This window comes from Pongo pygmaeus, chromosome 17 (genome assembly GCF_028885625.2).
Source record: "Pongo pygmaeus isolate AG05252 chromosome 17, NHGRI_mPonPyg2-v2.0_pri, whole genome shotgun sequence".
Classification (NCBI taxonomy): domain Eukaryota; kingdom Metazoa; phylum Chordata; class Mammalia; order Primates; family Hominidae; genus Pongo; species Pongo pygmaeus.
The window spans coordinates 22500322-22523490 of NC_072390.2; the positions used below are offsets into that span (position 1 = coordinate 22500322).

Consider the following 23169-nt stretch of genomic DNA (forward strand, 5'->3'; position numbering starts at 1 on the left):
AAACTAGTACATTTATTCATTGATGTCTCTCTATCCTTGGTTCTTTCAGGCACGATTCTGGGTACAGGTGATGAGGGATTTGAGGAATGGGGTAAAACTTAAGAAGGTCCAAGAGCGGCAGTACAACCCTTTGCCCATTGAATATCAGCTCACCCCTTATGAGATGTTAATGGATGACATTCGCTGCAAAAGATACACCTTGCGAAAAGTGATGGTAAGTAACCAAACTGTCAGGCCGGGCGTGGTGGCTCACTCCTGTAATCCCAGCACTTTGGGAGGTCGAGGCGGGTGGATCATCTGAGGTCAGGAGTTCAAGACCAGCTTGACCAACATGGTGAATCCCTGTCTGTACCAAAAAATACAAAAATTAGTTGGGTGTGGTGGTGCACGCCTGTAGTTCCAGCCACTCGGGAGGCTGAGGCAGAAGAATCACTTGAACCCAGGAGGTGGAGGTTGCAGTGACCCAAGATGGAGCCGCTGCACTCCAGCCTGGGCGACAGAGTGAGACCCTGTCTCAGAAAAGAAAAACAAAAAACTCCATGTCCTTACCGTGGCCGGCACAGCCCACACGGCTGGATCCAGGTTTCCTCTCAGACTTCATCTTCTGCTACGCTTCCCTGCAGGGTTCTGCTTGTTAGCCACCCTGATCTCTGCCAGTGTCTCAGCAGTGCCTAGTGTGCTCCTGTAACAGAGCCTTTGCCTTGGATATCCCTTCTCTCAGGAACTCTCCTCTCTCACATAGCCACATAATTTGCCTCTTTACTTTTCAGGCCTGTGCTCAAGTTTTCCCTCATTAGAAAAGTCTTCTCCATCTCTTTACTCTCGTGTTTCACTAGCTGACATTGCAATGTATTTCCAGATTTATTGTCTGTCTCCCTTACAAAGACAAGAACTTAGTTATTTTCACTGTTTATCCCCTTTGACAAGAACATGGGCCTGACATGCAACCAAATACTGAATACTGTGCTCAATAAATAGTTATGGGATGGATTAATGAATTCTGTCCACATTTTTGAGGAAATTTAATCAAAGTTATTTTATGTTAGAAGGTTCTTATGAAACATCACTTGGTTTTTTGTTTTTTATTTTTGAGACAGAGTCTCACTCTTTTTGCCGAGGCTGAAGTGCAGTGGCGTGATCTTGGCTCACTGCAACCTCCACCTCCCAGGTTCAAGTGATTCTCGTGCCTCAGCCTCCCAAGTAGCTGGGATTACAGGCGCATGCCACCAAGCCTGGCTAATTTTTGTATTTTTAATAGAGACAGGGCTTCACCATGTTGCCCAGGCTGGTCTCGAACTCCTGACCTTGGGTGATCTGCCCACCTCAGCCTCCCAAAGTGCTAGGATTACAGGCGTGAGCCACCATGCCCAGTCACGTCACTTGGTTTTATAGTAAATTGGTTTAAGTGGCTATTTGAGCTGCTTGTTAATTTTAATAAGCTAAACATTCCAACTAAATATTATATTTATTTACTTTTCATCAAATCTGATTTACTTTATAGATGAGGAAACTGAAATTTAAAGATGCTCAGTACTTCCCAAGTTCAGACAGCTGGTTACAAGGCAGAGCTGAGGGTCAGCCTCATTCTCTCTGACCCCAGTGCTCTGTGCTATGTACATATTCCCTAGTTGCCCTCAGAAATACTGTGATGATGATTATTTATAACAGAATAGTTTTGCCCATTGCTTCACATCCTTGCACAAACTGGGTGTCTTTTGGGGCTGACCATTTTAACTGAAAGAAAATATTCTTTCATTTTTAACATCTACATTTATTTCATGCTTTTAAACATTTAAAAATCTGTGCTAGCTGTTTGTATTTCTTAATTTTATTTTAATTTAACATATATGTGTTAAGGACTTTATATGTGCTAGACCTTATTCTGACTCTGGAAGGACGTATTACAGTCTCTGTTCTCTCAAAGCTTCCAGTATTTTGGCAGCCACTGATAACCTGTAGGGAAGCAGCTAAGTAGGGGGAAAAAAACCCCAACATATCCAAAGATCAAGAAACAATGGGATCTGACACATGAGAACAACAAAAACAACTCGCCATCATTAGAGGATAGAACAGAATGCAGGAAACCGGAAAGGTGAGAAGAAAAGACGACTCAGGACCGAACCCGTGCAGCCTCGGCGCTGAAGGATGAGTAGGGGAATCTGGCAAAATAAAGATGGACAAGGCATAGCCAGGGAGAAGGCTGGAAAGTCAGGGGAAGTGGAGGCACAGCTGCGAAGAGTAGGCAGTGTTTCAGAGAGGTTGGATGCGCGCTGTGAAATGGTTCACAGATTTAGCAACATGGAAATTATTTGATCCTTTTATTAAAGTAAAAGAGAGAAACCAGATTTTATGGTAGTAGGTAAGGCAATAGTGATAGTGAGCAAACAGTATGAGTTTCTTTTAAGAATGTTTAAAAGAAGATGAAAGATAGATAGCATCTGGAGGAACACACAGGGTATTTCCTTTTTTTTTTTTTTTTGAGATGGAGTCTCGCTTTGTGGCCCAGGCTGGAGTGCAGTGGTGTGATCTCGGCTCACTGCAAGCTCCGCCTCCCGGGTTCACGCCATTCTCCTGCCTCAGCTTCCCGAGTAGCTGGGATTACAGGTGCCTGCCACCACGCCCAGCTACTTTTTGTATTTTTAGTAGAGACGTGGTTTCATCAGGTTAGCCACGCTGGTCTCGAACTCCTGACCTCAGGTGATCCACCCACCTCAGCCTCCCAAAGTGCTGGGATTACAGGCGTGAGCCACCGCACCCCACCCACATGGGGTATTTCCTTGTATGTGTGTGCCATGGCTTGTGTACCCAGCCCCCTATTAATAGATATTTGGTGGTTTCCAGTTTTCATTGTTTTAATCCATATTATGATGAACATCCAAATGCAAACATCTTACCCAATTATCCCCATGGTTTAAATTTTTATTGGTGAGATGAATAGATCAATATAATGCACATTTTATTGCTTTTTTTATAATGTATAATTTTAAATTTTAGTACTTAATATTTTGCAAGATTTCTCTCCAGAAGGGTTGTACCAATTTACATTTTTACTAGTTTTGCAAGACCATTCCTATTGCCAATACTGGGTAATGTTATCTTTCTCAAAAATGTGTATTTATTTGAACTTTGTCCTTTCTGATTGGGGGAGCACTTAATGTTAATCTTAGGTGATTTTCCTCCTTATCCAGAAGGAATTATTCAAAAATTCATATCAGTGTTAAAATAAGTCCTAGTAGATCATTAACATTTCTATTTGATTTATCATTAATATATTTTACCTGTCATCTTTGATATTGCTAAATCTTCTTTGTTTTTTGTTTTTCTTAGTTTTTAGCAGAGTTTTACATTGTAAGAATCTTTCTTTTTTTATCGGAGAAAATAATTGTGCTAAATAGTAGTCAACCTGTTTGATACTAAGAATTATAGATTCCTTTCGAAGTTGCTGATTTAACAGTTCTCAGCTAGAGTCTAGGAATCTGTATGTTATAAGCACCCTAGATGAGGCTTAGGGAAGTAATGGTGTGTGATAGACAGAATGACAAAGAACTGTGCATCCAAAATGGAAAATGTTTGCTAGCATAAATGATTATGTTTCTCCTGTGGTAAATAAAAGACATTTATTGATTGATTGACACAGGGTCTTGCTCTGTTGCCTGGGCTGGAGTGCAGTGGCATGATCACGGCTCACCACAGTCTTAACCTCCCCAGCTCAAGAAATCCGCCCATCTCAGCTTCCTGCGTAGCTGGGACTGCAAGAGTGCACCAACACACATGGCAATTCCTTTAAATTTTTTGTAGAGGCAGGTTCTTGCTATGTTGCCCAGGCTGGTCTTGAACTCCTGGGCTCAAGCAGTCCTCTCGCCTCGGCCTTCCAAAGTGCATGGGCCAGGCACCATGGCTCATGCCTGTAATCCCAACACTTTGGGAGGCCAAGGTGGGCGGAACACGAGGTCAAGAGATTGAGACCATCCTGGCCAACATGGTCAAACCCCGTCTCTATTAAAAATACAAAAATTAGCTGGGTGTGGTGGCATGTGCCTGTAGTCCCAGCTACTCGGGAGGCTGAGGCAGGAGAATTGCTTGAATCCGGGAGGCAGCAGTTGCACTTAGCTGAGATCACGCCACTGGTACTCCAGTGTGACGACAGAGCGAGACTGTGTCTCAAAAACAAACTAAAAAAGTCTGACTTTTTTCTTCCAGTTTTCTTTTTTATTATATATACCCATGTACCCATTTATTATATAAACCCTGTACCCATGAAGCATCACTCCCATTCTTCTCTCCCCTTATCCCCTGGTAACCACAAATACGCTTTCTGTCTCTGTGAACTTGCCTATTCTGGATATTTCATGCATATTGCCTCATCATATATGACCTTTGGTGTCTGGCTTTGACAGCGTAATATTTCAAGGTTCATTCATATTGTAGCATACTGAGGTACTTTGCTCCTTCTTTTTTTTTTTTTTTTTTTTTTTTTGAGACGGAGTTTCACTCTTGTTGCCCCGGCTGGAGTGCAGTGGCTCAATCTCGGCTCACTGCAACCTCCACCTCCCAGGTTCAAGCCATTCTCCTGCCTCCACCTCCCAAGTAGCTAGGGTTACAGGCATGCACCACCACACCCGGCTAATTTTGTATTTTTAGTAGAGACGGGGTTTCTCCATGTTGGTCAGGCTGGTCTCGAACTCCCGACCTCAGGTGATCTGCCCTCCTTGGCCTCCCAAAGTGCTGGGATTACAGGCGTGAGCCACCGTGCCCAGCAAGCTACTTTACTCCTTCTTATGGCTGTACAGATATATCATATTTTGTTTATTCATGACCCAAATGGACATTTGGGTTCTTTCCAATTGGATTCTTTCATTTTCGCTAGCATGAGTAGTGCTGCAGTGTATAGTAGTGTACACATTTTTGTTTGAATACCTGTTTTCAGTTATTTGGGGTATATACCTGGGAGTGGAGTGGCTGGATCATATAGTAATTCTATGTTTGGCTTATTGAGAAACTACCAAACTGTGTTCCACAGCAATTGCACCAATTAATATTCCCACCAGCAATGTATGAGGGGCCCAGTTTCTCCCATCCTTGCCAACACTTGCTATTGTTCATTTTGTTTTTAATTGTAACTCCCCTAACAGTGTGATATGATATCTCATTGTGGTTTTGATTTGCATTTCCCTGATGACTCACAGTGTCATATATGTTTTCATGTGCTTGTGGACCATTTGTATATCTTTGGAGAAATGTTCAGATTTTGTATTCTTTTTTTACATTTTAATTTAGATTCGCATGTGCATGTGCCTGTTTGTTACATAGGTATATTGCATGCTGGTGGAGATTGGATTTCTAGCGTACCAATCACTTAAATAGTGAACAGTGTACCTGATAGGTAACTTTTCAACCCTGACCCCCTCCCAACCTCCCCACTTTTGGAGTTCTCTAGTGTCTACTATTTCCATCTTTGCATCCATGTGTACCCATTATTAGCTTCCACTTATAAGTGAGAACATGCAGTATTTGGTTTTCTGTTTCTGAGTTAGCTCACTTAGGATAATGGCCTCCAGCTCCATCCATGTTGCTGCAAAGGACATGATTTCATTCTTTTTTTATGGCTGTGTTGTACTCATTTTTTAATTGGATTGTTTGTATTTTTGCTGTTACCTATCTGTCTGGATGGTGGACCCCTGACAGATAGGTAATTTGCAAGTATAGAAAAACACCCATTCTGCAGACTGTCTTTTTCACTCTCTTGATAGTGTCCTTTGATGCACAAAAGGTTTTAATTTTGCTAAAATACAATTTATCTATTTTTCCTTCTGTTGCTTGTGATTTTGGTGTCATATCTAGGAATTCATTACCAAATCCAGTTCATGAAGATTTTCCCTTATGTTCTCACCTGAGACACTTATAAATAGTTTTAGCTCTTATATTTAAGTCTTTGATCAGTTTTTTTAGTTAATTTATATATATGGTGCGAGGTAAGGGTCAAACATTATTCTCTGTCAGAATTCCAGTGACTTTTTTTTTTTTGGCAGGAATGGAAAAATCAATTCTGAAATTCTTACGGAATCTCAAGGAATCCCAAATAATCAAAACAATCTTGAAAAAGAAAAGTTGGTGGACTCACACATCCCCATTTTACAACTTACAACAAAGCTTTAGTAGTCAAAACAGTGTAGGATATAAAAAACAGAATTCAGAGTACGAAAACAAACTCATACACCTATGTTCAATCCATTTACGACAAGGGTGCCAAGACCATTAAATAGAGAGAGAATAGGTCTCTTCACCAATTGATATTGGGACAACTAGGTATCAACATGCAAAGAAGGATGTTTGGCCCTAACCTCACACTTCTTGAAATTTCATTAGGGGACCAATATCAATCACTAAACCATAAGTTGGTTTTGTAGATTATTAGCTGTGGTCTTATATCATCATTAATGGTTCTGTTTTATTTAAGATAAAAATAAAAGGCCAGACACAGTGGCTCATGCCTGCAATCCAACACTTTGTGGGAGGCCAAGGCAGGAAGATTGCTTGAGCCCAGGAGTTTGAGAGCAGCCTGGGCAACTTAGTGAGACCCCATCTCCATAAAAATAAATAAATAAATAAATAAATAAATAGGCAGGGTGCAGTTGCTCACACCTGTAATCCCAACACTGGGAGGCCAAGTGCTAGGGTCGCTTGAGCCTGAACATTCAAGACCAGCCTAGGCAACATAGACCCCCAATTCTACAAAAAATTAAAAACTAGCTGGGGATGGTGGTTCACACCTGTAGTCCCAGCTACACAGGAGGCTGAGGTGGAGGGATCACTTGAGCCTGGGAGGTCAAGACGGCAGTGAGCTGTGATCATGCCACTGCACTCCAGCCTGGGTCATAGAACAAGACCATGTCGCAAAAAAAGAAAATTATTTCAGAAACAAGATTGAGTACAGGGTAGACATTTTAAATTTTTCAGAGGAGATCATTTTATGTATTAGAAGTTTTTTGTTGGGCCGGGCGCCCAGACTCACACCTGAAATCCCAGCACTTTAGGAGGCCGAGGTGGACGGATCACCTGAGGTCAGGAATTCAAGACCAGCCTGGCCAACATGGTGAAACCCCATCTCTACTAAGTAAAATACAAAAAAGAAGTTTTTTGCTTGTTTAAGGCATTGTTGCTCAAAAATAATACCAAGTTTCTATAACTGATCTTATTTATTTAAGCATCTACTATTTGTGTTCATCTAGGAATCATTTCTCATTTCGCTTCAGAGAGCTTGTTTACTTACAGGAAAATAATTTAACTGACCCAGCAGCAAAATGGTTTTCACACAACCACTTATCCTTATACAGGTTTAGCGTCACAAACCTGGACATCTGAAGTGCTCCAGCAAACTTTTTGAGGGCCAGTATGATACTCAAAAGACATTCTCATTGGTACATTTCAGATTTTTTGATAAGTATAATGTAAATATTCAAAAATCTAAAACACTCTGCTCCCAAACATTTGGATAAGGGAGCTTCCTCCACCCGTACTGACTTAGGTCCATAATGGCCTGCTGCCTCCCTCAGGAGCATTGTCCCGCATCTGTAATTGGGACCCAGGATACAGCTTCTGACTACTGAGGAGACTACAGTTAATGTGCTTGTTTTGGGAATGGAACGTATAGCCTTGGCCTCAGTTAATCCATTCTCATTCCTGCTCTTAGGATACAAAGAAAGCATGTGAAAATTAGCCAGAAAGATACATGTTATTCAGGAGTAGACTAGTGAGTAATAGAAAAGTCTGATTATACTGTTTTATAAAATAAGGTTTTTTTAAATCTACATAATATGAAATCCACAAGTAGTGGGTGGTGCCAGGTTAGACCACTGGTTCTGCTTCTCGATCACCCTCCTTAAACTAGCAGTCATATGCCTGGCTTGGCTCAAGCAGCAGCAGTTATTCCTGAAGCTTGCTCTGGGCCGTCCTGCCCTCATTCAGGGCTGGGGGAGAGGGAGGACCAGCACAGGGAGCAAGAGGAGAGTGGATGTTGAGTAGGCCCCAGCAGGCTTGCCACACACTCTGAACTCAATATGGTGGTCACGTCTGGGGAAGGGACAGGGCATGGGAGTGGCCATTGAGGTTCTATTTTGTCAAACAAGACCAGGAAACAAACAGGACAAACTGGTCATGACTGTGCCTTCTAAGTGGTCAGAATGGGAATTTAAGTTGTTGCTTCTTGTGGTTTTCTGGGTTTAAAAAAAAATCTAAAAAAAAATTGTTTTTAACACATTGCTTTAAAAAGAGAGGACATTAGAGTAGAATCAGAGACAGACTGGTCCTCCACAATAGCTCTTCTACTTAAAAGTTTTGTGGATGGAGGCAGATATCCTCTGCTCTGTGCTTTAGTTTTATTTACAAAATGTGAATCTTATCCCTGGTTTTTTTCTATTACCTAGGTTTTTGTGGGTTTTTTTTTGTTGTTGTTTGTTTTGTTGTTGTTGTTGTTTTGCGACGGAGTCTTGCTCTGTTGCCTAGGCTGGAGTGCAATAGTGTGATCTCGGCTCACTGCAACCTCCTCCTCCTAGGTTCAAGCGATTCTCCTGCCTGAGCTTCCCAAGTAGCTGGAATTATAGGCGCCTGCTACCATGCCTGGCTAATTTTTGTATTTTTGTATTTTTATTTTTATTTATTTCTTTTTCTTTTTTTTGAGATGGAGTCTCACTTTGTCACCCAGACTGGAGTTCAGTGGTGTGATCTCGGCTCACTGCAAGCTCCGCCTCCTGGGTTCACGCCATTCTCCTGCCTCAGCCTCCCGAGTAGCTGGGACTACAGGTGCCCGCCACCACGCCCGGCTAATTTGTTGTATTTTTAGTAGAGACGGGGTTTCACCGTGTTAGCCAAGATGGTCTCGATCTCCTGACCTCATGATCAGCCCATCTCAGCCTCCCAAAGTGGTGGGATTACAGGCGTGAGCCACCACACCCAGCCTAATTTTTGTATTTTTAGTAGAGACAGGGTTTCACCATGTTGGCAAGGCTGGTCTCGAACTCCCGACCTCAGGCGATCCGCCTGCCTCGGCCTCCCAAAGTGCTGGGATTACAGGTGTGAGCCACTGCTCCCAGCCTACCTAGGTTTTTTTACACGGAGGAAAATAAGAGGTAAAAAGTTTTTTTAATCATAAAATACTTAATAAGTTCAAGTATTATTTGTTCCATTTACATTCATAATTTTAGAAACTTTTTTGTTGAAATTTCCCAAAGTGATAGAATTAAAGTAAACTTGGATTTTCTTCAATTTCACAGTCTTTCCTCTGAATCACTCAGCCATTTACTCCCCACTTTATTGATTTGAAATGTATCCTTGATAATTACACTTCACTAATTTTGTGGCATATTTGAGATAACAGCTATACCCAGAAATTCATGACAGTCTTATATAGTCACATGAATCTTCTGCTTTTTGTCTCCTTTTAGGTGAATGGTGATATTCCCCCTCGGTTAAAAAAGAGTGCTCATGAAATCATCCTCGACTTCATCAGATCCAGACCTCCTTTAAATCCAGTATGTAATTCGACATAGTTCTCTAGATTGGAGATATCATAATGAATTATGCTACTCTAGGGTGTCATCTCTAGAACTCAGCTTTCCTAGGTGGTTTTTCCTCGGAGCTTTTTACTCTAAAGATGAAGCCCAGCTGTGAATTATATTGTGTCTGTTTTTGGGACAGGGTCTCACTGCGTCTCCCAGGCCCGAGTGGCCATGGTAGGATGGTGGGTCGTGGTAGACGAGGAGCACGGACCCTGTGAACCTGGGCTTGAAGGCTGGCTCCACAATTTAGCAGCCACATATCTCTGAGGGAGCTAATCAGCTTCCCAGAGCCTTTACTTCCTCAATTCTAAAATGAAGATAATAACAATCTAAGAAGGTTATCGGGGGTTACTAAAAAATGTTAGTTTTAAAAACAGTAGAGCGGAGTGTTCACAGCACTTTGGGAGGTGGCTCACACCTGTAATCCCCGTACTTTGGAAGGCCAGGATGGGAAGATTGCTTGGGCCCAGGAATTCAAAACCAGCCTGGGCAACATAGAGAGACCCTGTCTCTACAAAGAAATTAAAGAAAAAAAAATTAGCCGTGTGCAGTGGCACACACTTGTTGTCCCAGCTACTCAGGAGGCTGAGGTGGAAGGATCACTTCAGCATAGGAGGTCAAGACCACAGTGAGCCATGATCGTGCCACTGCACTCCAGCCTGGGTGACAGAGCAAGACCCTGTCTCAAAAAAAAACAAAAACACACAAAAAACAGCAGTAGTAATAGCCTACATTGCAATTGATTACCTATCACGCTAGCATATAGGGAACATAATTATAACTGCTTAAAATTAGTTGAGCAAGCCAGGCTGAGTGGCATGCACCTGGAATCCCAACCACTTGGGAGGCTCAGGCAGAAGGACCCCTTGAGCTTAGACATTCAAAGGTGTAGCCAGGTACAGTGGCTCATGCCTGTAATCTCAGCACTTTGAGAGACTGAGGAGGGTGGATCACTTGAGATCAGGAGATCGAGACCAGCCTGACCAACTTGGTGAAACCCCATCTCTACTAACAATACAAAAATTAGCCAGGCATGTTGGCACACGCCTGTAATCCCGGCTACTCGGGAGGCTGAGGCACGAGAATCGCTTGAACCCGGGAGGCAGAGGTTGCAGTGAGCTGAGATTGCACCACTGCACTCCAGCCTGGGCAACAGAGCGAGACCCCTTCTGTAAGCAATAAAATACAATTTGAGGATGTATAACCAAATCACTCTGATATCCAGTAATCTCCCTATTGCTTTAGGAACCTTAATATTTAATGACTTGAAAGTAGTCTTTTATCAAGCAGTGTTTCAATCAATGAAATGTAATTTATAATACTGTACTGTATGACTAGACTTCAGTAAAAATTACGTAATTACTGAAGTCTTTAGCCATTTTTCTTACTTTCAAGGTCTCAGCCAGAAAACTGAAACCAACTCCACCACGGCCACGGAGCCTCCATGAAAGAATATTAGAAGAAATTAAAGCGGAAAGAAAGCTGCGGCCTGTCTCACCAGAGGAGATTAGACGTAGCAGATCAGGTGAGTCCACTGCTTCCTGTACTCAGGCTAGAGTCATCCCCTGGGAAAAGGATCTTTATACACCCAGCCCCATGAAAGTAAAGAGTTCTCATTCCTTGTTCATTTCTCTGTATCTCACTCACTTGTTCTCCCTCTCACTCTCTCATATACATACCCCCTCACACTTATTTGAAATTTATAGGGTGGGAAATCCTTCCGCCTATCTAATATTGAACTATATGAGAACATCATGCCGTAATTGAAAGAGCTCTGCCGGTCTCTAGGCTGAGGTTTTAGGAAAGTCTCTTTACATCTCTGAGCATCATTTTCTTCATTGGCAGAAGGGGGATAAAAATTCCTCTTAACCTACATTATGAGTTTTATGTGAGAATTAAATAGGATTATGGTAAAAATACTTTATAAATTGTATTGCATATACAAAGATAAGGTATTATATTTTAGAAATATAAATGATAGATACATAGTTTTACCTTATGTTTCTTTATTATGGGTTTAAAGATACCCATAATATTATGTCATGAAAGCATGTTATTATCTGATATCACTTAACTTATTTCTAAACTTCCTTTATAGTTATTATCTTTTATTTTTTAGTGTATACTATAAGCACATATTGATTTTGATTTATAGAAAGACCGTATTATAAGATGTCTGTAAACATTTTTGTTTATGCAACTGTCTTTCAGTTTGTAAGACTTAAAATGCCCAAAGAATCCAGAGAAACTGGCTTTAGGAAAACAGTCTATAGTGGTACCTTAACAAGAAAGGATCTGGTTCTGTGACCCCCCCCCCTGCTAGTTTTCTCCTCTGATCTCTTCTGCCTTTTTCAGACTCTTGGACTTCAAAGTTTCTATCCTGGGTTCTGTTCTCCCTAAGCAACCATACCCTCTTCCATGGTTTTTGTTCCTGACTACCTTCCAGCTCACAGTCTACATTGCAGATCTCTTAAAAATGCAGACTCATACTTCCAGCTGTCTGCTAGATAGAGCTTTCTCATATCCTACAAGCAAGACAAACTCAACATGTCCACAAGTGAACTCATCCTGTCTCTCCCCAAACCATCACATTTTGTTTTCCCAATGTAGAAACCTTAACATAATCTTTGACTCTTACCCGATGGCCAACCCCTGTTGATTTTACTTCCTCTGGATCTTTTTAATCTTCTACTCTTCTCAGCCCAGCAGCCACTATCCCAGCCGAGGCTGTCATCTGTCGTAGCAGCACTGATTGTCCTCCTGCTTCCAGTCTTGAACTCTTCCACCATTCCATATTGATTTTCCTTGTTTAATCCTGACCCTTCTGTTGTGTGACCTTCGTGATGACAGGGCCCGTGTCTGTCTTGTTCGTTGCTGTGTCCCTAGTACAGCACTGGGCTGTACAGAGTACTCTCAAGGGTTGAAATAATTAAATGTACTTTTTGGTGACAAAGCTTCAGAGTGGATCACTTGAGCCCAGGAGATCAAGGTTGTAGTGAGCTGTGATTGCACCACTCCACTCTAGCCTGGGTGACACCAAGATTCCATGGAAAGAAAGAAAGAAAAAAAAGATCAGTTGACTGTATATGTGTGGGTTCATTTCTGGACTCTTTGTTCTGTTCCACTGTTGTTTGCCAGTACCATGCTGTTTTTGTTATGGTAACTTTATAATATATTGTAAGATCAGAAAGTGTGATGTCTCTGGCTTTGTTATTCTTTCTCAAGATTAATTGGCTATTCATTGTCTTTTGTGGTTCTGTAGGAATTTTAGGATTATCTTCTATTTCTGTAAAAAATACCATTAGGATTTTCATGGGGATTCTGTTGGATCTGTATATAGCTTTGGGTGGTATTCACATGTTAACAGTAAGTCTTTCAATTCATGAATATTATTCTTCCATTTGTTTCTGTCTCATAGTTTTTGTGTATAAATCTTTTACCTCCTTAATTAAATTTGCTCCTAGATATTTTATTCTTTTTGGTGCTGTTGTCAATGGGATTGTCTTTTTGTTATTAGTGTATTGAAAAAAATCTTTATGGAGTTTTCTATCTGTAAGATCATGTCATCTGCAAACAGGGACACTTTTATTGCTTTCTTTCCAATTGGATGCCTTTTATTTCTTTTTTTGCCTAACTGCTCTGGCTAGAACTACCAGTACTATGTTGAATATAGAAGTGGTCATCCTTGCCTTGTTCCTGATTTTGGAGGAAAAGCTTTCAGTTTTCCCCTGTTGAGTATGATGTTAGCTGTCAGCTCTCCATATGTGGCCTTTATTATGTTGAGGTAGTTTCCTTCTATTCCTAATTTGTTGAGTGTTTTTATTATGAAAAGGTGTTGAATTTTGTCACATGCTTTCTCTGCATTTGAAATGATCATGTGACTTTTATTCTTTATTCTGTTACAGTGGTGTATCATGTTAATTGATTTTCATGTGTTAAACTGTCCTTGCATCCCAGGGATAAATCCCACTTGGTCATGATGTATGATCCTTTTATTGTGCTGATGGATTCAGTTTGCTAGTATTTTGTTCAGAATTTTGAATCTATATTCATTAAGGATTTTAGCCTGTAATTTTGGGGTTTTTGGCCTCGTAAAACAAAATTAGAAGTGTTCTCTCATCTTCAGTGTTTTGAAAGAGCTTGAGAGGGACTGGCATTACTTCTTCTTTCAATATTTGGTAGAATTCACCAGTGAATCCATCTGGTCCTCAGCCTTTCTTTGTTGGGGAGCTTTTTGATGAGTGATTCAATCTCTCATAGCAAGCCTTTGTCACGTACATATTCTTCAGTTTCACTTTTTAAAATTATATTTAGTTGCTAATGGGAACCCTACTTTAGAATAATTAAATATCATTTTTATGTTAAGTATGTCTTAACCTTGACAGTTGGTATTTCACAACCACCAGAATTGAGCTGTTACAGAAAGATACTGTTCTGTGAGAGTGTTACTTCTAGAATTCCGAGTTCAAATTTATGTTAAACCCTAATTGTAAAGTAAGGGATTTTGGTCATTTTTTTCTACAGAACTACATTGGTTCTTACTATACAGTTTTGCTTTGGGGAGTTCAGTTCTGATAATATTGGCAGAATTAACTTGAAGAAAAGTTTCCCTAAATATTTGTATCACTTTTCCCCTACATGTAATTGCAAGTAGGAGCTCACTGCAGCAATGGCAAAAATGTCTGATTGTTTAAAGATGAAAATGTTACCTATAATTACAACAGCCAGAGGCATCCACTGTGAATTTACTTGTGCATTACAAAATGAGGATGAAAACTGTGTATATACAGTACTCTGTTCTCTGCATCTAATGTTTTATTTGGCATGACCATCTTCCTATGTCATTAAATATGACTCCAAATATGATTTATAAGGATGTGATCTCCTAACAGATGGCTAAATTGGGTTTTATTTACCTATTTTCCTGATTCACAAGCTTTTTCCATTTTTTCCTAGTAAGTCTGAAATTACTATTCTTGTACATCAGTCTTTGTTCATGTCTCTGATTATTTGTTTTCTTCTAAACATCTTAATTGACGTGATCCTCAATTTTAGTCCTGTTTTTGGTATAGAGATTGGAAAATACATAAATATCATCTCCCAAGAAATAATTGCATTCCCTTCTTAACACAGTAGTCAGCCTTATTTCAAAAGATATATTCAAGTGCTAGAGAAAAAAAGAGCAGAATAAGAAGATTAGAGAAGATGGAAGAGTGCTGTGACAATATGTAATACTTTATTTGCTATACATAATTAGGAAAATCTAGAGTAGGTAATATAGGAGTTTAGAAGTACAGTTTTTTGAATGGTTAAGTGGAAGATATTTTTTTCTTTACTTTTTAGAAAACTTTTCCCAGATAAGTTCAAGGAAGATTATTATTATTATTATTATTATTATTATTATTATTATTTGAGACAGAGTCTCGCTCTGTCTCCCAGGCTGGAGTGCAGTGGCACGATCTTGGCTCACTGCAAGCTCTGTCTCCTGGGTTGACACCATTCTCCTGCCTCAGCCTCCCGAGTAGCTGAGACTACAGGCGCCCACCACCACGCCCGGCTTATTTTTTGTGTTTTTTTTAGTGGAGACGGGGTTTCACTGTGTTAGCCAGGATGGTCTCGATCTCCTGACCTCATGATCCACCCATCTCGGCCTCCCAAAGTGCTGGGATTACAGGCGTAAGCCACCGCGCCTGACCCAAGGAAGATTATTCTTATCAACACAAAATCCCTAACCAATTTCCTATGAGATAATTAAAACACAGTAAAATGCCTGTTTAAAACATACATCCTAACTTATACATTAGGATGAAAATACTTAAAATATTATTTCCCAGTCCTTGAACAGTGTGATTGTTAAATAATAGTTGATTTATTTGCCACATCTAACATGCATATCCCCTTTATTGACGTGTGTATATCTGAAAACATCTACATATGATTCTGACATCTTGCTAATGTGTGTTTGGGATGTAAATCAGTACTTTTCCTTCAAGTCATTTTTTTTAAATATTGAGCTTTTGGGTTGTAAATAAAAATTGTTCCTTTAAAACCAGCTGCTAAAATACACACTGAGACATATTTACATTCCATTAAATTGGGGTATTAGAAGTCTAGAGGCTGTCTCCCTGGAAAACAGCAACTAGAGAGACATTGTGCCTGATATGCCTGTACTTCCAAAGCTACTGCTGCTCTGCAGTGTGTCCGTCTCCAACCACAAAGGCCCTCCCCACTGGGCATAATCCCCACCAGGACCTCAGGCTTCCAGGAATCAAAAGCCAGGAAGGCAAGGTTATCTTTGGTGACAACAAAGTTTCACCAAGGGGCCAACTTTGTGAAATGGGGTGACAAAAAAATTACAAGGAAAAATAATTAACATCTCAAATTATTCTACCCTCTTTATATGAAGAGGATTTAAAAGAACGGAAGAAAGGATAGGACAAACAATATTCAGCGAGGCGCTGCTTTGGCTTCAGCAGTTCTGGAGAATATGGGAAGTCCTGGTAGATGTAGTTTTGGGAATGGAAAACGAAGACTATGCTTTGTTGGAGAGGAAGGGAAGAATGGCCAATGGATATCCGAAGTCCTGTGCGTCAGTGTCTGATGTGCTGGTTTCTGAACAATCCTAGGAAGGCTGAGCCTGTGTCACAGGAAAGATGTTTTCTCTTTGATGCAAAGGTACTGGTAAGAGCTTTGGACTGCAGTAAAAATAGATAATCCTCGCTGTCATGAATACCTAAAATCATCACATCTCTGCAATAACCTTTTTAACAGCTTTATTGAGCTTTATGGCATTTATATACCATAAAATTCACTCATTTAAAGTATACAATTTAGTGGTTATTATATGCATAAATTTTAAAAGCAGAGTGCTTGAACAGGAAATAAATAATAATTTCATTTTTAAGAAATGATAGGCTGGGCACAGTGGCTCACACCTGTAATCCCAGCACTTTGGGAGGCTGAGGCGGGCAGGTCACAAGATCAGGAGTTCAAGACCATCCTGGCCAACATGGTGAAACCCCATCTGTACTAAAAATACAAAAATTAGCTGGGCCTGGTGGCAGGCACCTGTAATCCCAGCTACTCGGGAGATTGCTTGAACCTGGGAAGCAGAGGTTGCAGTGAGCCAAGACTGCACCACTGCAGCCACTGCACTCCAGCCTGGCAATAGAGTGAGACTCCGTCTCAAAAAAAAAAAAAAGAAAGAAAATAAATGATAATTACTGTAGTCTTCTTTTATCTGACTGAGGGGGAGATATATTCCAAGACCCCAAGTGGATGCTTGAAACCATGGATAGTACCAAACTTTATATGTACTATGTTTTTCCTTTACATGCATACCTATGAAAAAGGTTATTTTATAAAATAGGCTCAGTAAGAGATTCACAACAATTCCTAATAATAAAATAGAAAAAGTAATATTCAGGAAACATGCAATTTAAAACTTATGAATTGGCCAGGCATGGTGGCTTATGCCTGTAATCCCAACATTTTGGGAGGCCGAGGCATGTAGATCACCTGAGATCAGGAGTTTGAGACCAGCCTGGCCAATATGGCAAAACCCCATCTCTACTAAAAATACAAAAGTTAGCCGGGCATGGTGCTGGGCGCCTGTAATCCCAGCTACTCAGGAGGCTGAGGCACAAGAATTGCTTGAACCCGGGAGGCCGAGGTTGCGGTGAGCTGAGATCACACCACTGCCCTCCAGCCTTGGCAACAGAGTGAGACTCCATTTCAAAATAAATAAATAAACCTTATGAATTGTTTATTTCTGGGATTTTTCATTTGATATTTTTGGATCATGAGTAACTGAAACCATGGAAAGTGAAACTACGATAAGGAAGGACCACCATATTCAGTTTTTACTGTGTGTCAAGCACTATGCTAAGCACCTTTTTTACATGAAGTTATTTAATCTTTATAACAATTCCATAAGAGAGGATTATTCTCATTTTACAGACAGGTTAAGTAACTTGCCTGGGGTCACGCTCCCAGTTAGTGGCAGAGCTGAGGTTCAAACTCAGGCAGTCTGGCCTGTCCTTCAACTACTAGGTTATACAGCCTACAATAGATATTTATTAACACATAGTGGTGATGCTGCTGAACTAGCTGAACTGAGAATTTTTTATGAACTGTTTCGCCTTTATTCTGAGAGCCAAATTTTCATCCTGACATAAATTATTGAAGGATAAATTTACTCTGAAATTTTAAAGATGTTGTATGTTCCCTAACATCATGTTTTAAAACATGGCTTTTTAAAAAATCGTATTTAAGTCAAACATCCTATTCTGTCATTCTTTAAAATGTTTGTATTTTTATCATGCTTTCATTTTTAACTTGTTTTTTAAAAAGTTACTTTTTCCTTTTATTGTTCCTCCATTTGAAGTCTTAGTGATGTAATTGAAACTAAGACTCTTGCATGGTTTTAATGTATTTCAGATTTTCATTCACTAGCTTCTGCCTGCCTTAGAGTCTGACATGTAGCCAGTAAGGGTCTTCATTAATCTGTTCCCTTTTTTGTCCTCCCTGTATATTCCTAACAGCTGAATTATTTTCTTTTTATTGTTTGTTTTCTTTTTTTCAGCAATGCGGCCACTTAGCATGTCTTACAGTTTTGACTTGTCAGGTAAAAAAAACAAAAACACTTTTACACCTGACGTGGGTTTTGTGGTTTCTGTGAAATACATTTCATTCATCTGCTTGTTCAAACGTTAAAAAAGAAAATTGAAAGGCTTCTGCTAAGCCGTGGTCAGTAAAATAAAACATTCTGCTTGTTTGAAAACAATATATGTAAAAAAGATACAAGACTATAGTAAATCTGTTTTCTCCTAAGCAATTTTGGAAGAACCATCACACCATACTCATGGTTCTAGAAGATGGTGCCCATCTTAATGGCGGCTGTCACTGTCCAGGCTCTTCTAGAGCAATGAGGTTAAAGCCTACAGCAGACCTTTACCCTAAGAGAATAGAAAAAAAACTTCGTAGAAACAAAATTCTGACACATCTACTTCCTGTTCTCTAAAGCATTGAGTTATTTAAGTAACTAAACTTAAAATAGTTATCTACTTCAGATGACAGCACCTCAGTTGATGGGCAAGAACTGTCTTTTTTATCTTTGTGCTCAGTGGATAGAGCCTAGTCATGAATGACTTTGAATGCTGATTAAGAGTATAAAAATACAGGCCGGGCGTGGTGGCTCACGCCTGTAATCCCAGCACTTTGGGAAGCCGAGGTGGGCGGATCTTGAGGTCAGGAGATGGAGACCATCCTGGCTAACACGGTGAAACCCCGTCTCTACTAAAAATACAAAAAAATTAGCCAGGCATGGTGGCACATGCCTGTAGTCCCAGCTACTCGGGAGGCTGAGGCAGGAGAATTGCTTGAAGCCGGGAGGCGGAGGTTGCAGTGAGCCGAGATCACACCACTGAACTCCAGCCTGGGCTACAGAGCGAGACTCAGTCTCAAAAAAAAAAAAAAAAAAAGAGTATAAAAATACAAGAGCATTGTAATGGCTTTAGTTGTAATATATAATTATGTGCCTCAGATTTGTAGTACAAATTTAGACCCTTCTGTTAAACAGAGATTAATATTGAAATGACTAAATTTGATCTATAAAATCAACCCTTGTTAAATTAAAACTTTAAATATATATGAGTGAATTCTCTTTTATTTATTTATTTATTTTAGAAAATAGAGACAGGGTTTCACCATGTTGCCCAGGCTGCTCTCAAACTCCTGGGCTCAAGCAATTCACCAACCTTGGCCTCCCAAAGTGCTAGGAATACAGGCATAAGCCACCTCACCCAGCCAGGTGAATTTTCAAAGCCAACTTAATCCCAGTAAAATATTTTGCAAGTTAAGAGTTTTTTATTTTGGAAGCTACTGTTTTAAATATAAGATGAGATGTTGGCACAAATATTTTCTTTTGGGATTTTCTTTTAAATGCCATAGAATGCCTCTTAAGATACAAAGAATTGTTGGCATACCTTACATACAAATTCATATTTAAAGAGTTCTAGTATATTCTGTATATGAATATTTATTGAGTATCTTCCAGCTGCAAAGCTAGTTTCCAACTGTTTTTAAATCTTCTGCTTATTTGTGTAGGTATCAGGCATGACTGTAATATTTTACAATCACTCACTATTTTTGACTGACCACTGAAGAGCTTTTTCTATTTTCTTTATTCATTTGGAATTTTTATTTTTTCAGCCATTTGCAAAGTGACCTTGTAAAAAATTTGGTCTGGAAAATAAACGCAGAAACATAGTAATATATATGTCACTACTAATCCCCAGAAGTTGGCAACATACATTACAGATACTTTACCTTTTTTGAATATCTACAAAAGATGCTTCCATTAGTTGGACCGTAATAAGAAAGCGAGTGGTTGGCTGCCTAAACACATTGACCATTAGCTAATCTAAATTAGGCACACATTGCTGATCTTGACAGTATGCATGCTCACACGCCTCATCTATAGGTATGTTGTGTGTTCTGTGTTCTTGCAGCCTATACGATGGGTTCTGTTTGGAAAGAAAATTCTTGGTACTAAAATTTTTTAGTGTAAAAGGGTAGCAGAGAATTTTTATTTGGTTTCACTGCTTATCATTTGCTATAATTTATTTCATGTCTTCATGTACTTTGTGATTTTCTAATGCTTCATTCTTGATTTCTTGTGCTGCTTTTATGTTTTTCATTGTTGCATTTTAACTATTAATTAAAATTTCCCAAATTAGAAAAGATTGATTCATTCTTCTAACTTAAATGCAAAGATTGGAGTGCATTTTCTGGGTTAGAAAATGAACAAACTAGTGAGAAACATTGTAAACATATAGTGTAGATGATAACTCTGAACTTAAGTACAAGATAATGAAGTATATTCTGCTGCTTAAGTATATCTTAGAAATATTAATTCTTAGTGAAAATCTTAATCCATTCAACATCATTTATGGTAAGTATAACTTATTTTTCCTGTACAGATATTAAATATATAATTTATATGCCAGTCACATTTCCTCACACTAAATAAGGCAGCAGACACATATATTTAATATCATGGGTATGCATTTTAGGTTCTAAACCTAAGGTATGTGATTTCTAAAGCCATATCTAAATATTTCACCTCTTAAATATTTTGCTTACATATAAATATCACCAGTTTTTTTTTAAGAAATGCCATCTTATGTACAAGAAATACAAAGCCTATCCAAGTGTTTTGCTTTTCTCATTTGATACATTAAAGTAAAAATGATAATTTATTCATTTAAACAGAAAACTGTAAGTGATCAAACTTCTTAAAAATATGTTCTCCGGGCACAGTGGCTCACGCCTATAATCCCAGCACTTTGGGAGGCTAAGGTGGGTGGTTCACTTAAGCCCAGGAGTTTAAAATAAGACCAGCCTGGGCAACATGGCAAAACCGTGTCTCTACACACACACAAAAAAAAATACAAAAAAATTAGCTAGGTGTGTTGGTGCACACCTGTGGTCCCCACTACTTGGGAGGCTGAGATGGGAGGATCGCCTGAGCCCGAGAGGTCAAGGCTGCAGTGAGCCATAATTGTGCCACTGCACTCCAACCTGCGCAACAGAATGAGACCCTGTCTCAAAAAAAAAAAAAAAAAAAAGTTCAATTAAGTCTTTTGCCAATCTGTGGTGTGAGATAAAATCAATCAAGTGTTTAGATCATCTTGAAACCTGGCTGTTACATAACCCGTTTTTTATTAATTCAGTTTTTCTCAAAGCTTTGAATTTAGTACAGATGTTTTCTTTCAGTAGTCTCAGTCAATTAGCTAAAATAATAATTATCAATCTCATAGCACAGGGTTCAGGCAATTAGAGAGCTATTGGACAATTTCTCAAATCCCCTGCATTGAGAATGAACTGAACTCAGGGCAGCCACTGTCATTTGACAGTGTTCCCTAAAATTCAGTTCATATGCCATCTTTATGATTTTCTGCCAGCCTTAAGTGCCCTGGTACTATTAAAAATTTTTAATCTGCCATAAACAACTTTAAACATTTCTTAAGCAATAAAATCATGGATCTTAAAATACAGTATTTTTTTTCTGCAGCAAAAAAATAGAGTATTTATTTATTTATTTATTTTGCAGCACATTAAAATAAATATGGGCCTGGTGCGGTGTCTCATGCCTGTAATCCCAGCACTTTGGGAGGCTGAGGCAGGCGGATCACAAGGTCAGGAGATTGAGACCATCCTGGCCAACATGGTGAAACCCCAACTCTACTAAAAATACAAAAAAATTAGCTGGGCATGGTGGCACATGCCTGTAGTCCCGTTTACTCAGGAGGCTGAGGCAGGAGAATCGCTTGAACCCAGGAGGCAGAGGTTACAGTGAGCTGAGATCGCGCCACTGCATTCCAGCCTAGTGACAGAGCGAGACTGTCTCAAATAAAAAATAAATAACCGCCAAAACTATTTGAGTGTTCCTCTGTGCAGTGGTATGCATACAGTGCTATTCTTAGGGAAACTCTGGCTTTGTCGATTGGAAATGTGGGGCCAGCATGAGAAGCTGGTTGTGTTTCTCTTATGATAACTCCAATTATAGTAATTAGAAAGTGACCTGCTGCCAGGTCAACGGTGGGAGCCTCTGTGAGAACGTGGCTGAGAAAGGTGGAAGGTGTGTGCATTTGAAATACTTGTGCTTTCTCCTAGAAAATTCGCACAAAATGTCAACAATTCTATTTCTCATTATATCTCCTTTTAGAAGATTCCTACAAAATATCAACAATTCTATTTCTCTTCTCTCCTTATTGAAAGATTTAAGATTTTTACCTTTATAATTTGTATAAAAACTTGCTGCTTTTTTCCTGTTGTCCCTTTCAGCACTCCCCACAACCATCACCAATTATTTATTTGTTCTAGCTATTTAATGCCTGGGAAGGTAACAATAAAAGAAATGCATGTGTTGTCAAGTTCTCAATTAAAAATGTTATGTAAAAAGATAATGAATGGACAGCTGTTCTTCCTTCTTTCCTTTCCTCCTCCCTTCTCTTTCCCTTTTTTCTTTTCCTTCCATTATTTCTAGCTTGTTCAAACCCTTCAAAAATAGGCAGAAATTATAAGTATTAAATAGGATATATATCATTTGTAATAAGAAATAATTTACATGGTTTTTATAAATAATGTCAGGGAAGGCTGCACTAGAACACACTTATATACCAAATGTTTCCTGGAGCTCTACCTCTCATACTTAAGGTGTGTAAATATTACTTGCTGGGGGGAAAATATCCTACTGTAAACAGCACATTCTTGTTGGGGGGGGGGGGTTTGTTCTTTTTTTTGTGACACAGTCTCGCTTTGATTCTCCTGCCTCAGCCTCTCGAGTAGCTGGGATTACAGGCATCCACCACCACACCCGGCTAATTTTTGTATTTTTAGTGGAGACGGGGTTTCACCATGTTGGTCAGGCTGGTCTCAAACTCCTGACCTCAATTGATCCTCCTGGCTCGGCCTCCCAAAGTGCTGGAATTACAGGCGTGAGCCACCATGCCGGGCCACATTCTTGTTTTTTATAGTAACCTCAGTTACAGTGCTTTCCCCTCTAAAAGAGCATCAGTCTTTTTCACTTTAGTACTTAGCATGCCCTTTG

General features: G+C 39.5%; 1 protein-coding gene across 11 annotated transcripts in view; it reads left to right on the forward strand.

The window, feature by feature from the left end:
• The window catches only part of SPIRE1 (spire type actin nucleation factor 1), a 208158-nt gene that overhangs the window by 150547 nt on the left and 34442 nt on the right, over positions 1 to 23169 (forward strand). For 7 of the 11 annotated variants that reach the window (XM_054460268.2, XM_054460274.2, XM_063653368.1 and 4 more), the window contains exons 6-8: positions 50 to 214; positions 9441 to 9527; positions 10950 to 11079. In XM_054460268.2, coding sequence (XP_054316243.1) covers positions 50 to 214; positions 9441 to 9527; positions 10950 to 11079 — 382 coding nt within the window. Of the gene's footprint in view, positions 1 to 49; positions 215 to 9440; positions 9528 to 10949; positions 11080 to 18138; positions 18181 to 23169 lie in introns of all 11 variants that reach the window. The other 4 variants (XM_063653367.1, XM_063653369.1, XM_054460267.2 and 1 more) reach the window with 1 other exon arrangement.